A 15,069-nucleotide genomic window follows, 5' to 3' on the forward strand; every position below is an offset into this window, starting at 1 on the left:
TATGATGAACTGCCTTTAACTGTCATTTTGCATTATTGACACACTGTTTTCCTAATTAATGTTTAGTTGCTTTGACGCAATCTTTTTAGTTTAAAGTGCTATATAAATAAAGATGACTTTAATGTTAAGTTAAAACCGCCAATAGGCGGCAGTAAGTCATTGTTAATAAGTGAGTCATTACAATTGAACCGAATCATTCAAGAGTGATTCATTCAGGAACAAAACAGTGTCCTGTTGCTCAGAGACGCTGTGTTTGAAATGGGTTTTTTTGTTGGAGAATTAGAGCAAAAACAGGAAATATGGTGTCTAAAACTTAATACTGACTACTTGTTTATTGAACTGTTGTATAGTCACATTTATAATCATGCTTGCTTTTGGAGAAAAAAAACGGCACTCTTCATGTGATATTATCTATATGAAATTATATACATTTTCTGCCTCCTATCTTAAATTATGTGATAATTCTAAATGCATTTTAATAGACTGATTAATGCATGCAGTGAAAGAACACACTCTAAAAGTGTGAACGTGCACTAGTCTAACGCTGTTTTTATACAGTCTATGGTCTGAACAAAACAACAGTTGTATTGAAAATGCTCATTCATTCTCTGCCAGCAGGTGGCGCGTTTGGTAGAATATAAGACAAACACAAAGCAGCCTGCAGCGATAGAGTTTATTCAATGAAGTCATAACGTTAGCCTTTTAAAGTTTAATCGTCACATTCAGCCATATTACAGTTCTGGTGTTTCCGTCCCCAAATTTAAGACCTCTTGAAATCATAATTAAGACTTTCTTGTACAATTTAAGACTTTTTAGGCCTTAAATTTGATACAACTAAATTTAAGCCTTTTAAAGACCCCGTGGAAAGTTTGTATATGAATATCTGAACATACGAAACATCAAAAGTAATAACAGGGTATCTGCTTGTAATCAATAACATTTTATTCTAGCTTCATGCATCCTTTTTTTTTTTATAAACATACTTGAATGCTGGCGTAAGTTTCATAAGTAAACAAAATAAAAGAAATAAACAACATTTTAAACAAAAGGCTGTAAAAAGACTGTGAATTGTTTTTTCAGAATGATGATCAAAATGTAGATGGAGGCGAGCAACACCCCAAAGCTCATTTTATTCCATAACGTTGCACAGCTCTTTGATTTATTTAAGATCACGTGTGGAAGCATCTGTTGTTTTTGATTTTCTTCTTCACTTGTGTTTTGGAAATTTTTATTTTACAGAAGCTGTGTACCAGCGCCATCTACCCCACACAATAAAAAAACATTATTCCCGGAACTTACAAATATAAGCTCAAATAAATTTAGACTTTTTTCTAAGTAGAAGTATACTTAAATGTCATTTTAAGCACATTTCTAAAAAGTACATAAAAGTGTACTCTCCTATTTTAGTTTAAAAGAAGTACACTAAAAGCACACTTGAATAATCTTTTTAGGGCATATATATGTATACACATATATATATATATATATATATATATATATATATAGCCATATAAATGATCCTTTATAGCATCCAGTGGAGAAATACTAGAATTAAATATAATACACAACAAACAGAATAGACAATAAATTAAAAAAAAGCTACAAATGGAAATTAAAATATATAGATAAAAACAGAACTATAAATGTTTTAGGAAGTTATGCACAAAACGTAGAGAAAATAGAATTATGAATGTGCTGTATCGTAAGCTGTTTTACTAGATTAAAAGTTTTGAGAAGTCGTGTCTCTGAGATTATGTTTTGTTTCAGGTGGAATATAGCTGTTCTTATGAAGCTAAGTGATGATTTATCTGTGTTGGATGCAAGAACAGAAACATTGTTTTCAAATCGAAGGCCAATAATAGATCTCAGATACCGCGGCCAATGCGCTGCAGAGTTTAGCTCAGCTCACAAAACATTTCTCAAGAGCACACCAAAGTCTTCATTTTTATTTTTGAAAATGTCCCTTTAGGGCAGGGTTCCTCAAATCTTGCCCTGGAGGGCCAATGCGCTGCAGAGTTTAGCTCCAACCCTGATCAAACTCACCTACCTGTGATTTTCTAATGATCCTGAAGACACTGATTAGCATGATCAGGAGTGTTTGATTAGGGTTAGAGCTAAACTCTGCAGGAAAGTGGATCTCGTGGGCCAGATTTGAGGATCCTTGCTTTAGGACCTCCGTATTTTTATGACTTTTTGAGATTATATAGAATTTTCATGACTTCGGGATTTTGTTTATTTTCATGACGTTTTTGAGGTTCTGTTCAATATTCATGGCTATTTGAGATTTGGCTAATTTTCATCAATTTCTGAGATCGTTCAATTTTCATGTATTTTTTTTTTTTTTTTTTTAATTTTAATTTTGGAGTGTTTAATAATTTTCATGAGGAATTTAATGTTTCCTTTATTCATTTTTAATAACTTTTCAAGATTTTCTATTTTCTTTGAGATTTTATACATTTTCATAAATTTTTTAAGTTTTCAAAAAATTTGAGGTTTGGCTCATTTTCATGACTTTGAGATTTTAATATTTATGACTGAGAATTTTGTGCAATTTTCATTACTTTTTTCGAAATTGTATTCCTTCTCATGAGTCCGAGATTTTGTTAAATTGTCATTACTATGTTTTTTTTTTTTAAAAATTCAGTTTAATGGCTATTCAATGTTTGGTTCTTTTAATGACTTTTTTGTAGATTTTTTATTTTCATGACATATTTTCCATGACTTGGAGATGATTAATTTTGGAGTGTTTAATAATTTTCATGAGGAATTTAATGTTTCCATGACTCTACAAGAGAAACATATGCAATTTCTTTTATTGTAGATTACACAATTGCGTCGCTAAAGATGATTTGAGAATGAACAGACTGAACCTTTCCTCAGAAAAAAACTACTATGGCACAAACAAACAGTCCAAACAAACAGAAAACTCACGTTTGCATTTGGCTATTTGTGTACTTTGGGTGTTGCTCTATTAGAAATTGCCAGGCTGGAGTATTATAAGCAAGCTTGTTCAGAGGTGTGAATTCACAACGTCCACATGCCTCCAGTTATTTATGATTCAGATAACCAGACACAAACAATGAAACCAAGAACACACAAACTTCCGTTGCACAAAACATATTTCCATCTTTTCGCACTTAATCCGGTCTAAACAACATTTCAACCTGCAATAGTGAGCACTGTGTGCAAAAGAATCATCATAGATGACAAAAACATTGCACAACAATTAAGCAACACACTGAACTGATCCAGAACCAACGCATTCCGGTGAAGATTTTAAAAACACAAGATTACATTAAACATTTTAATCGCTGGCGTCCGCGAGGCCTGACTCGGCCTGGAGAACATGTTTTTTATGTTATACAGCCAGAAGGAAGAAAGATTTAAGATGCATTAATCCTCATAAATGACACAAAGAGCACACAGTGATGTATGTGTTGGGCTCAGATTCGCTCCCAGAGCTGCAGTAACGACTTCCTGTCTGCGGCTCCAGTTCCTGTTCAAAACACACACAGATCACACATTAAAGCCTACATCATTCGTGCATCATCGTCATTGAGATGCACTCGATGTGTGTGTGTTCTGACCTGAGCGTCTCGGCTGATCCTGGGGCTCTTGTTGTCGTTCCAGGGAGTTGAGCAGCTGCTGACGTGAGCTGGAACCCCAGGCTCTCCTTACGGATCCATTCCACCCGAGAACACACCATGCCAGACCGGGCCCGAAACCCCAGTCCACGACAGCGCTCGCCGCTGGACCGCCGACACCATGGCGCTGCGCGTAACCCCTGCTACAAGCACAGACTTCGGGCGCTGTAGCCTGCTCAAACACACGACTGACGCCATCAGAGGAGAACACAACCTGAGCTGAAGAACAGCGCTTTACAGCTGAAACTCAGTTAGCTTCACTTATGGATGAATTAACACTGTTATTTTCCTGTTTATTAATATCTGAAGCTGTTTTGACCAGTCTGTATTGTATCTATATTACAGCACGCACATGGGAAAATATATTATATAAAATAAAATCAAAGGTGGACCTTTTTTTGATAGAAAGATTTTTTTTTTATTTTTAAAGAAGTTTTTGAAAAAGAGGGGGGAACAAATGTTTTTAAAGAAAAATAAAAAATGTTTTTTCAATGAAAAAATATTTTTGAGAAGAGAAAAAAGTATTTTTGAAAGAGAAAAAATGTTACATTATTTTAAGTTTGTTTTTTGGTTTAATTTTTTTTGAGAGATAAAAATCTTTGACGACCTGAAGAAAAAAGTAAATGTTTATTTTAAGGACGAGAACGATTTTTTGAAGCCGGGAAGAAAAAAAATTTTGAAGAGAAAAAAATATTTTCTGAAGAAAAAAATGTTAAAATGATTTATTTTAAGAGGAAGGAAACATTTTTTTTGAAGATAATTTTTTGTCTTTTTGAAGCCAGGAATTTTATTTTTTTATTTTTTTTTTGAAGAGAGGAAATACTTTTCAAAAGACAGAAATAGATCACAGGACTTCACAATAGGAAGTAGGATTATTTCAGCCTTGATTTTTTCTGGCAGTTCAGAGCTTTGTAATATATTATATATAAAGAAATGTGACCTGACAGATTATTGTCCTTTTTTAAAAATTGGGTGAGCTCTAGCTTTAACTGTAGGAGGGTGTAAAATGCTGTGTATGTGATCATAAATGGAGTTGGAGGGAACGTCAGATGAAGGAAACAGACCTGGGAAGTGTTCCGGATCCCTGAGCGAGGAGAAGATGAGGAGGGAGACGGTAGCTGCTCTCGGCGAAGGGCTCGCGGTAAGCACTATGTGGCTTTCAGTTTGCTGGGCGTCGTGGACCAGAATTCCCCCTCTGCTGGGACAGAGTCGATGTTCCTCATGTTACTGCTCTTCATGATGAGAAGTAGCGGGCTGACGCTTCGGATGCGCTGGTGCATGTGTGTGACGGCCGAGGCGACGCAGCAGCGCTGCATCAGTAACAAACACAGCACAACAACAGCTCAGCACAGCACTCTCTGCTGAAGCATTTCAGTCACAAAGCTAACACCTGGATCCCGCCTGGTTATCCTTTAGATCAGCAATCACAAACCTGACTCAAACACCCACCGCTTGTTGCAAACAATATGCTTCCCCAACAGAGTCAAAAAAAGCTGCTTGTTTTTCAACCTTTTTGGCTAAACATTTAAAAATAAAGGTCTCGTTCGTTAACATTAGTTAATGCTATTAATAATAAATAAGAAATTACATCTGTTAACAACTGGTAATAAAAAACAAACTGTTAATTGTTAGTTCATGTTGCTCAAGGTCCAGTAAATAATGTAACAGTTGAAATTGTAAGTAGAGAATAATTAGATTATTTTTTATTAAATTCAAGTTTTTATTTAAATGTATTGCTTTTGTAATTAACAATCTGGGAGGTTTGATAAATTAAATTAACCACGATTAATACTGCGATCAAAAAAAGTTTCAAAAACTGTTATGTTCTTTAATGAAAACCAACAGGTATTAAAAAATGAAATAATAAATATTTTATTGTTATTATTTGTTATAATTTAATGCCTTTTTAGGATTGACTCAAAGTTGACTGAAAACTACGAGGAATATAAAAAATATAAAATGAAAACTACTGAAATGCAGCCAAAAGGATTTAAAATAAATAGAAATAAAAAATAACAATGAATTCTAACCTATAATCACGTGCAACCAAAAGAGAGTCCAAAAAAAATAAGTTCCAACTATGAATATTTTTAAATAGATATATTTTTTTCATTTTGGTTGCAACCATTTCCAATATTTTTATGTATTTTTTATTTTTAAGGAATCATTTCGGTTGCACTTAAGTTACAATATTTTTTTAAGTGCAACCAAAATAATAAATAAATTGGAACTTAAGTACGACCAAAGTGAGTCTTTAAACAACAACAAAAAAAAACAAAAAAAACAAGTGATATAAAAATATTGGAACTTGAACGTGAACTGTAAGTGAATAGTAAGTATATGTGTGGTGACGCACTTGTTCCTGAGGGACTGGGGACGAGGGCCCCTCGGTGCTCTTCACCGGGCCGCTCTCGTCTCCCAGGTGTTTGCTGTGAAGCGCTCTGTGGTTCTTCAGCTGAGGCGCCAGCCGAGGCCTGCCGGGGACACATCACAGCGTTACTCAGCAGAGCAAAAGCAAAGTCCGCGATACCACACAGTACTGCACTGAAGGAAGCAGTTTAATTTCATGTCAAATCATGTTCACTCCCCATTCATCCAAAAGGAGACTTGACATTTGAAAAACTCATTCAGATATTTTCTTAGAAATTCAGAAGCAATTAACTAGTAATACTGATTATCTAACTACCACAAACACTCCATTTTACAACAAACACAAAACATGTGTAACACGTGTAACACGGACACTAGGACTGCGTCAATAACTCCACGCAGAATCATTCGTGGATGGATTCTGAGATCTTCCGAATGCATGATGATTCTCTCTGGACTGGATTCAGAGCTTAGATTTTAACAGCAGATGGCGCTCTACTCTAGTTTTTATCCACACACTCAAATGCTGAAGAAGAGCTGAAGAGTCTGTAATTTCACCTGGACTCAGAATGCTTTTATGACGCCAGATTGATAATAATAATAATAATAATAATACATTTTATTTCAGTATAGGCGCCTTAAATAACAGTACTCTCAGAAGCGCTTAACAACACAGCACACACACCAATCCAGAGTAATACACAAAAATACTGAATAACAATCAAGTTGAAAGCAAGACAAAAATAAAAGTTTAGGGCCGAGATTAAAAAATCCCGAACAATTTGATTCTTTATTTTGTCAACACAGCCCTGTAAACACCAGCAACCTGATTAGCTTCTGTATTGAATCTTCAATTGATCTTCAAAAGTGTGTAGGATTGTAAATGGGCAAGAATGCGGGCTCTTTCTAAAAGCATGCAGCATATCTGCTGTTCAAAACTATAAGCTCAGAATGCATTTCAAGAGCGAATAAGCCAGCCATTGGAAATCTCAGAATCGATGCAAGAATGATTAGCGATGCATGGATTTATTTTTCCCAACTCCTAAGGACAACTTAGAATCAAGTGTTAGCTGGCAAAGTGTGAGTGTGGTGCACCCTGTCTGGGCTGCTGTCGGCTCCTTCTACCGCTGCGGCTCCACGGAACGATTGGCTGGCGTATGCGGGGGATCGTCGGAAGAGTCCTAGGTCGAGGTCTTGGGAACGATGCCTGAGTGGGGTGCGGGAGGCGAGTGCGCCGGTGCTTCCTCGGCCAACAGAACCGCCACCAGCGAGAGCGGATGGTGGTGCCTCGTCCTAGGTTGATCGCAGCACTTAGGACGGCGGAGGCGGATCCTCCGCAGGAACACTACTCTTCGGCCAGCGCTGCCTCAGACCGAACACGGTTCTTCCGCCGTCTGAACACACACTAAACGTAATGTATGTATGTAAATTTTGTATATATTATCTTTTGGTCACAAGTAACAGTAGATTAGTCTTGTTTTGTTTTTTTAGAAAGAAATGGAAGAACATTCTTCAACGAGAGTATGCATTAAATTAAATCACAAAGTGGCAGTAAAGACATCTCTTGATGTTTCCAACTGTTTTCTATTCTCTCACCCCCCCCTAATGCTGGAGGCGTAGTGCTCTGACATCGTGAAAAATCGCTGGAGTTTGAAGTGGAGACAGAAATCGTCTGAATGTTGAATGAAGCGCACCTCTCGGTGGAGTTTGAAGTGGAGCCAGTCATCTATGCTGATGTGAGCCAGACGAGAGCTGGAGCGATCCTCCACCTCACTATCACTGCTGTCATTCTCACCATCAGCTGCACACACACACACACACACACACACACACAGACAGACACACACACACACACACACACACACAAACACCGAGACATCACTTTAGCAATGTGAACAGATGACATTTGTTTCATAACTGATAAACTCAGAATATGCTTCAATAGCAACTACATCCAGTAAGATTACTACTGACAAAAAATAAGTTTTCTTTTGCCTTTTAAAAACCTTTTCTGATGTCAAAGGCCACATAAAAATAATAATAATAGCTAATAACATCATAGCCCGTTTTTCTTGATCCAGTCACACCATGATTTTCTCAGATGGAGCAGCATTTACTACACAGAGCCATAGTTCACTGAGAAGCTACGCCAACAGCTTTCATAACCGCAAAACGATTGCTTCGATTTCATAATCATGAGATTATATTGTCTGCGATTACAAACGAGGTTTTGCGTAGCTAGTCAGTGAACAATGGCTCTGTGTAGTAAATACTGCTCCATCTAAAAGCAGGTGATGGAGATTTACTCCTGATCACAGAACCGGCTTCAACTGCAAACAGTCGCACCGAATATAAAGACATGAGTGTGTGTGTGAGGTAACGCACCTCCTCTGTGGATGGCGGGCTCCTGCAGGGCGGAGCTGGGCAGTTTGGCACTTCCTGCGAAGATGGCGACGGTGAGGGGTCGTGACGACAGAGCAGCACACCGGACACTGGCATCCTGTGTGCGCGTTCATCTCATCATAAATCAGCCAATCAGTGGGGCAGGGAGTCCACGGGCTGCCGCCTGAACTAGCCATTGGCTGGAGGGATCTGGTACAGAAAAAAAATTACAGTGATTAGATTGCCTTATTGATATTTACTTGAAAACATGTAGAAGGGTCAAAACATTCAGTTCAGAAACTAATATAACAAAAAACCAAACACAAAACAAATTATTATATTATATATATAAATACATCCATAAATCATAATCACATCCAATAAAAGTTTTTGTTTACATAATCTATGTGTGTGTGTGTACTGTGTATTTTTTTTAAAATTATGTAATATAAATACCACCATACATGTAAATATTTTAACAAATCGTTCACGGTTTATATTTTTATATAGTCATATTTCTATCCTTTATGTCATATATAAATATATTTAATATATAAACATAACCGTTTTATGTCAATATATATGTTGCTGTGTTTTGTATTTATATAAAATAGTACACAGTACACACACACAAACTTATTTTGATGCGATTAAATAATCGGATTAATTGTTGACAGCACTAATATATAGTTATCAAAATTAATTATACATTAACATTACAAATTAATCAAGTATACTAATGTATGTTATAATTTATATCAATTTTATTTTTATTTTCAGAATGATATATATGTAGAGTTAATTTCTAATTGGATATTTTAATTACAAAAATTGATAATTAAGACATAATACTATACACACACAACCAGAAAATAACTACATTTTGTGTTTATACACATATATAAAATTTATAATCACTTTTTTTATAAATTCTCTCTCTCTCTATATACACACAAATACAATAAACAACATTATAATTTATACATTATAATAATTAATACATTATAATTATAATTGCTAATAAATACATTAAATTCTCTCTCTCTCTATATACACACAAATATAATAGTAAATTAATTATATTATAGAAATATACACAAACATACAAACTAGATATGCATTTCTTTCTATAATAAGAAAATATAAAAATATAAGAAATAAATATCAAAATCATTATTTAATTAAAATAACTAAGAAAATAATGAAGAAATTGCATTATAAATAAATGCTACAATAATAAATTAGTAATTAGAATATCTTTCTAAAAATAATACTTAAAAATAAACAAAACAAAATATAAATCTAAAAATATATATTCAATTATGTTTGGAAGAAGCATTTCTATTTTTTAATAAGAGCAGAAGTGCATTTATTCTGCACTGATGCTCCATCACTGGGATAACTTCTTGTACTGGGTGGACTGGAAGCCGAGAGATGTGGGGTGGAAGCTGGGACTCTCTTCTCTCTGGAGCCCATGAGGCTCAGGCTGTCCCGCTCCACGTGGATCGGGTTGGGATACATGCCAGCGACCCGGCGCTTCCTGCAGGCCCAGTTCTCCGAGGTTCTGATTGACATCGCGGATGTCACCCGCCGCCAGCTCGGAAAACCCTGCAGGAACACACCACGGATCACAACTCACCTGCTGCTCTCAAGCAGCTCTTATTTACAAAGAGCAAAACAGGAAGTTGATTTTTAGCATGTTCATGACACTGAGATCAAGCCATTACATATTCTTCAGACAGAAGCCATGAGTACAGTTTCAATAACTGTGTTTAGGAGACCGCTTCAGGTTCAGGATAAGCTCTACGGATGACATGTGTTGCATAATCTGAGTTACCGCACTTGAGAAAGCTCTGGACAGTGATATTTTAGTATTATTTATATACTATTATAGCATTCATTAATATTTTAAAATTAACTTTTTTTTATATTTTCAGTTTTCTTTTGAATTTTATAATGTTCTCGTCATTTATTTGAGTTTAGGGGGAATTAATTTATTTTTAGCATTCATTTATTTATTTTTTTTCCTTTTAGTTTTGGCAATTTTAGTACTTTAGTTTGATTTTAAGTTTTAGTAATTTTGATATGTGGATTTGCTATTTTAGTTTTGTTTTTTAAATATATATCTATTCAGTTTTAAATTTTCCCGTTCAGCTTTAAATGATTTTTATTTCAGTTTTAGTACTTCAGTTTATACTTACTTCAGCTGGTTGCAAAGTTTTTAATCTAATATTCATATTTTATTTCATTTATTGAATTATTGTTATAGTTTTAGTTAACAGTAACAACACTGCTTCTAGAGAGTTTAATGAGCAGAAATATGAGTCACTTTAATTATTCAGTATAGGGTGTTGCCATGCGGTTGCTAGGGTACTTAGGGTGGTTGCTAAGGTGTTAGGTGTTGCATACGTGTTGCTATGCGGTTGCAAAGGTACCCTGGATGGTTGCTAGGGTGTTGCTATGTGGTTGCTAAGGTATTCTGGGAGGTTGCATAGGTGTTGCTATGCGGTTGCTAAGGTACCCTGGATGGTTGCTAGGGTGTTGCTATGTGGTTGCTAAGGTATTCTGGGAGGTTGATATGGTGTTGCTATGCAGTTGCTAAGGTATTCTTCGAGGTTGCTAAGGTGTTGCTATGCAGTTGCTAAGGTACCCTGGATGGTTGCTAGGGTGTTGCTATGTGGTTGCTAACGTTTTCTGGGAGGTTGCTAAGGTGTTGCTATGTGGTTGCTTAGGTATTCTGGGAGGTTGCTAAGGTGTTACTATGTGGTTGCTAAGGTACCCTGGATGGTTGCTAAGGTATTCTGGGTGGTTGCTAAGGTGTTACTATGCAGTTGCTAAGGTACCCTGGATGGTTGCTAGGGTGTTGTTATAAGGTTGCTAAGGTGTTGCTATGCGGTTGCTAAGGTACCCTGGGTTGCTGCTAGCTTGTAACTAGCATGTTGCTAACAGGATTAGCAAGTAACTAGCATGAGCTGATCTTTTTCAGACGGTCAAACAGTATTTTCTTTAGAAACACAGTTTGTGATGTTACTGGAGAACATGCAAATCGGAGAAAATCTCACCTGTAGCTCGAAGCTGTCCCAAAAGCTGCGTTCGCATCCCGACGATGATCTCCATGGTGGCCTGAGAGAGGAAGTTCTTCTCGCAGAAGGCTCTTTCCCAGCCATCACTGCGAGCCTTCTGCCAGGCCTGCGCCAATCCACACAAACACTCACGAAAGTGAACTTTTGATTATCAGAAGCGCATCATTACTAGGGCAACCAACAATTAAAACATTTTCAAAACTGCATCAAAATTACAATTACGTGTTGTGCCGATTAATCAAACTAATTGTAATTACCTCCTAAAAGATATAAAGTCATTACTGTGTTAAATGAAAAAGCAATTACAATTAAATAAAGTATTTACAATTACAAGACCCCCCCCCCATTAAGTGATATCCTGACGGTGTCTGACCTGAAAGGCGCGGAGCAGAGCCATGTGGTCGCTGAAGGTGTTGGCGGTGAAGCGTTTCCTGCACAGCATGGCGGCGCGCTTCTGAGCGGCTTGAGCGGGAAGAACGAAGGGGTCTCTGTGAGCGAGTGTGCAGGCGATGGTGAGGATGGGGTCCAAACACTTCAGCACCACCGCACACAGAACCATCTTCCCTAAATGTGGCTCCACGGGCAGGTCAGCGAGGTGATAGCCCAGCTCCGTCAGGTTCTCCCAGGGGTCCATGGCGTCGATGGTCTGCGAGGAGGAGTCAGACATTACTGGACTGAAGCAGCTCAGCTTTACTTGATTCTCCATCAATCATGTTTTAGAGTCTCAAATCTGATCCTCAGGAGTCTTTTGAGGAGCGTTTGTTTCCAGAAGCTTTACTTTCACTGTTCCTCAGCGGAGGAATGATCTTCACAAGCCTCCAGAACATCTCACATCTTCTGAGGAGCCTTTATTTCTTCATCTCTCAATCACTGCATTATATGTTTGGATCATTTACATCTCATCTCACTGACACACATTACTGGAGATATAGAGTGAGATTTAGATCTCTGTATGTCTCTGCTCAGATCTCATCATATTAATATCAGCATCTGCAGCAAATTTGTTTGAATCAAATTGAGCTGTTTTTTCTCATATTTCTCAGCCTATATAAGCATAAATCCTGAGATCAATATGATGCCAAACAAAAGACATTTCTGTAGGGTGTGAAACCTTTTGCACAACACGCATGGGTATTTTTTTTAAACCAATCGAGGAACGCAGCAGTTCACCATGGTTATATTTAAAATTGGAATCCCGTTGATCAGATTATTTCTAGATCTACACCCACTCCTTTCTAGTTGGCAATAAGCTGAGGTGTTCAGCCTCAACAATCTGCTAATCTGATTATAAAAAGGATGATTTGGCTGCATGTAAACGAAGAAAGTATGGTTCGTCTGACCTTCAGCATCTGTGTACGGCGTGTGTGTGACTGCGTGAAGGGGGAGCCCCCCCGCGGTTACGCCCCGGCTTTTAGACAGGAACTCTCACCCGCCGATCGGACAGCGGGTGCCGCCGCCCCCCCCGCCAGCAGCGTTAGTGTGCAAGCCACAGCTCCTGTCACACACACCCACACACATAAACACACCCAACACACACAAGACAGCACCTGCCCGCCCTATCATGCCCTTGTTACAACCCTAATAGACGTAATTATCTATTTTCTGACTTTAAACTGGGACAAACATGGCAAAAAGACTTTGTTTCTATTGTTTGATTAAAACATTTGCAGTTGTGGATGTATATGTATGTTTAGCCTATTTCTGTCTGACCTTTCTGTATCCGTATCACAGATTAAGTGAACTGAACTGGGAGCTGAACAATGACATTTATCTGGCTGTAGAGCTGCTCTTTGTTTCCCCAACTGAAGAAACCCGCTTATTAGTGTTGAAGCCGCTCCCACAATCGTATGTCTTGTAAGAAATAAACATGAGAAACTGCGTAATGCATCAAAACAACAAAAGCAGTGTGCTGACTTTTCATCTCTCCCATCTCAGTCTTTTTATAAACTCCTTAAAAACAATCCACAATTGAGATAGATTATCCACCTTTTGAATTTTTTATTCCCGTCGAAAACAAAGAATAGTGGGATGTAAATTCAAATTTAAGAAGAAAAAAAGAACCAGATTACTTGCGATAAAAAAAACACAAATTGCAATTGTCCAAATATATATATATATATATATATATATATACATACATATACAGTACAGACCAAAAGTTTGGAAACATTACTATTTTAATGTTTTTGACTGAAGTCTCTTCTGGCTCATCAAGCCTGCATTTATTTGATCAAAAATACAGAAACAGTAATATTGTGAAATATTATTACAACTTAAAATAAAGTTTTCTATTTGAATATACTTTAAAAAAAATAATTTCTTCCTTGTGATGCAAAGCTGAATTTTCAGCATCATTACTCCAACCTTCAGTGTCACATATAACATCGATCTATCACATGATCATTTAGAAATCATTCTAATATTCTGATTTATTATGAGTGTTGGGGAAACAGTTCTGCTATCTAATATATTTGATGAATAAAGGTTAAAAGAACGCATTTATTCAAAATAAAATAAAATTCTAATAATATATATTCTAATAATATATTTTCTTTACTATCACTTTGTCAATTTAAACACATCCTTGCTGTTTAAGTATTGATTTTATTTAAAAAATTACTGACCCCAAATTACTGACCAGTAGTGTATATTTTTATTACAAAATATTTATATTTTAAAAACATAGCTTCTTTTTTTTTATTTTTTTTTAACTTTTTATTCAAAGTATCACAAAAAGTATCATGTTCTGAAAAGTATAGCTTGGCGGGCATATTTTCCAGCACAATAATGAATCATCATATTAGAATGATTTCCTAAGAATCATCATGATAATAATCCTAAAGTCAGCTTTGCATCACGAAATAAATGATAATTTAAAGTATAATAGAATTTAAAAACAATTATTTTAAATTGTAATAATATTTCACAATATTACTGTTTTTCTATTTTGATCAAATCTCTGAGCTTAATGAAAACTCTTTCAAAAACATTAAAAAATAGTAATGTTTATAACTTTTAGTCTATACTATCTTCTCTCAAAAATGTAATCGATTTAATCATTCTGTTTTTTTTTTTTGTTTGTTTTTAAATTAACCAATGGTCTTCAATAGTAGCATACATTTAGATCACGATAATCACAGTTAAAACCAGGAATATAGCACCTCAGTACCATGGTAAAAGTGTAACATGGTTTTTAGGTATTTGTATGATAAAACCGTAGTCTAAATAGATTTAGTATAAATGCATTAATGTCACAGCTTAATCACAAAAACACTAATTATATTCCATTACTCCTCCTTCAGTACATTTAATTCACGTCTACATTAATAATATAGTAATTATATTATATGTCCTTATTCTGGACACTGGCTGGCGTTTATTCTGGCATGATGCCGCTGTGTTGTATGATCTGTGGTGCAGTGGCGTGTGTGTTTGCACACGCGTGTACCTGTAGCGGCATGCGCAGCAGCTGAGGAACCTGATGCTCCAGCATGTTGTTGAACCTCAGACGGCTGAAGAGATGGAAACAGATGCCCGGTCTGCAGCGGCCCGCTCTAAACAACACGTCACACAGCGTCTCCATCAGTCCT

At 36.4% G+C, this 15,069-nt stretch overlaps 1 protein-coding gene across 1 annotated transcript in view; it reads right to left on the reverse strand.

Annotated features, from left to right (window-relative positions):
- Positions 1-3,443: 3,443 nt before the first annotated feature.
- Positions 3,444-15,069, reverse strand: part of LOC122137400 (3'-5' RNA helicase YTHDC2) — a 30,406-nt gene continuing 18,780 nt past the window's right edge. The window contains 14 exon segments of the mRNA XM_042723477.1: positions 3,444-3,496; positions 3,588-3,863; positions 6,001-6,118; positions 7,110-7,307; positions 7,709-7,815; positions 8,400-8,517; positions 8,519-8,606; positions 9,791-9,846; positions 9,849-9,956; positions 9,958-10,004; positions 11,459-11,585; positions 11,853-12,185; positions 12,963-12,974; positions 14,928-15,033. Coding sequence (XP_042579411.1) covers positions 3,444-3,496; positions 3,588-3,863; positions 6,001-6,118; positions 7,110-7,307; positions 7,709-7,815; positions 8,400-8,517; positions 8,519-8,606; positions 9,791-9,846; positions 9,849-9,956; positions 9,958-10,004; positions 11,459-11,585; positions 11,853-12,185; positions 12,963-12,974; positions 14,928-15,033 — 1,747 coding nt within the window.

This window comes from Cyprinus carpio, chromosome B5 (genome assembly GCF_018340385.1).
Source record: "Cyprinus carpio isolate SPL01 chromosome B5, ASM1834038v1, whole genome shotgun sequence".
In the NCBI taxonomy this organism is placed as follows: domain Eukaryota; kingdom Metazoa; phylum Chordata; class Actinopteri; order Cypriniformes; family Cyprinidae; genus Cyprinus; species Cyprinus carpio.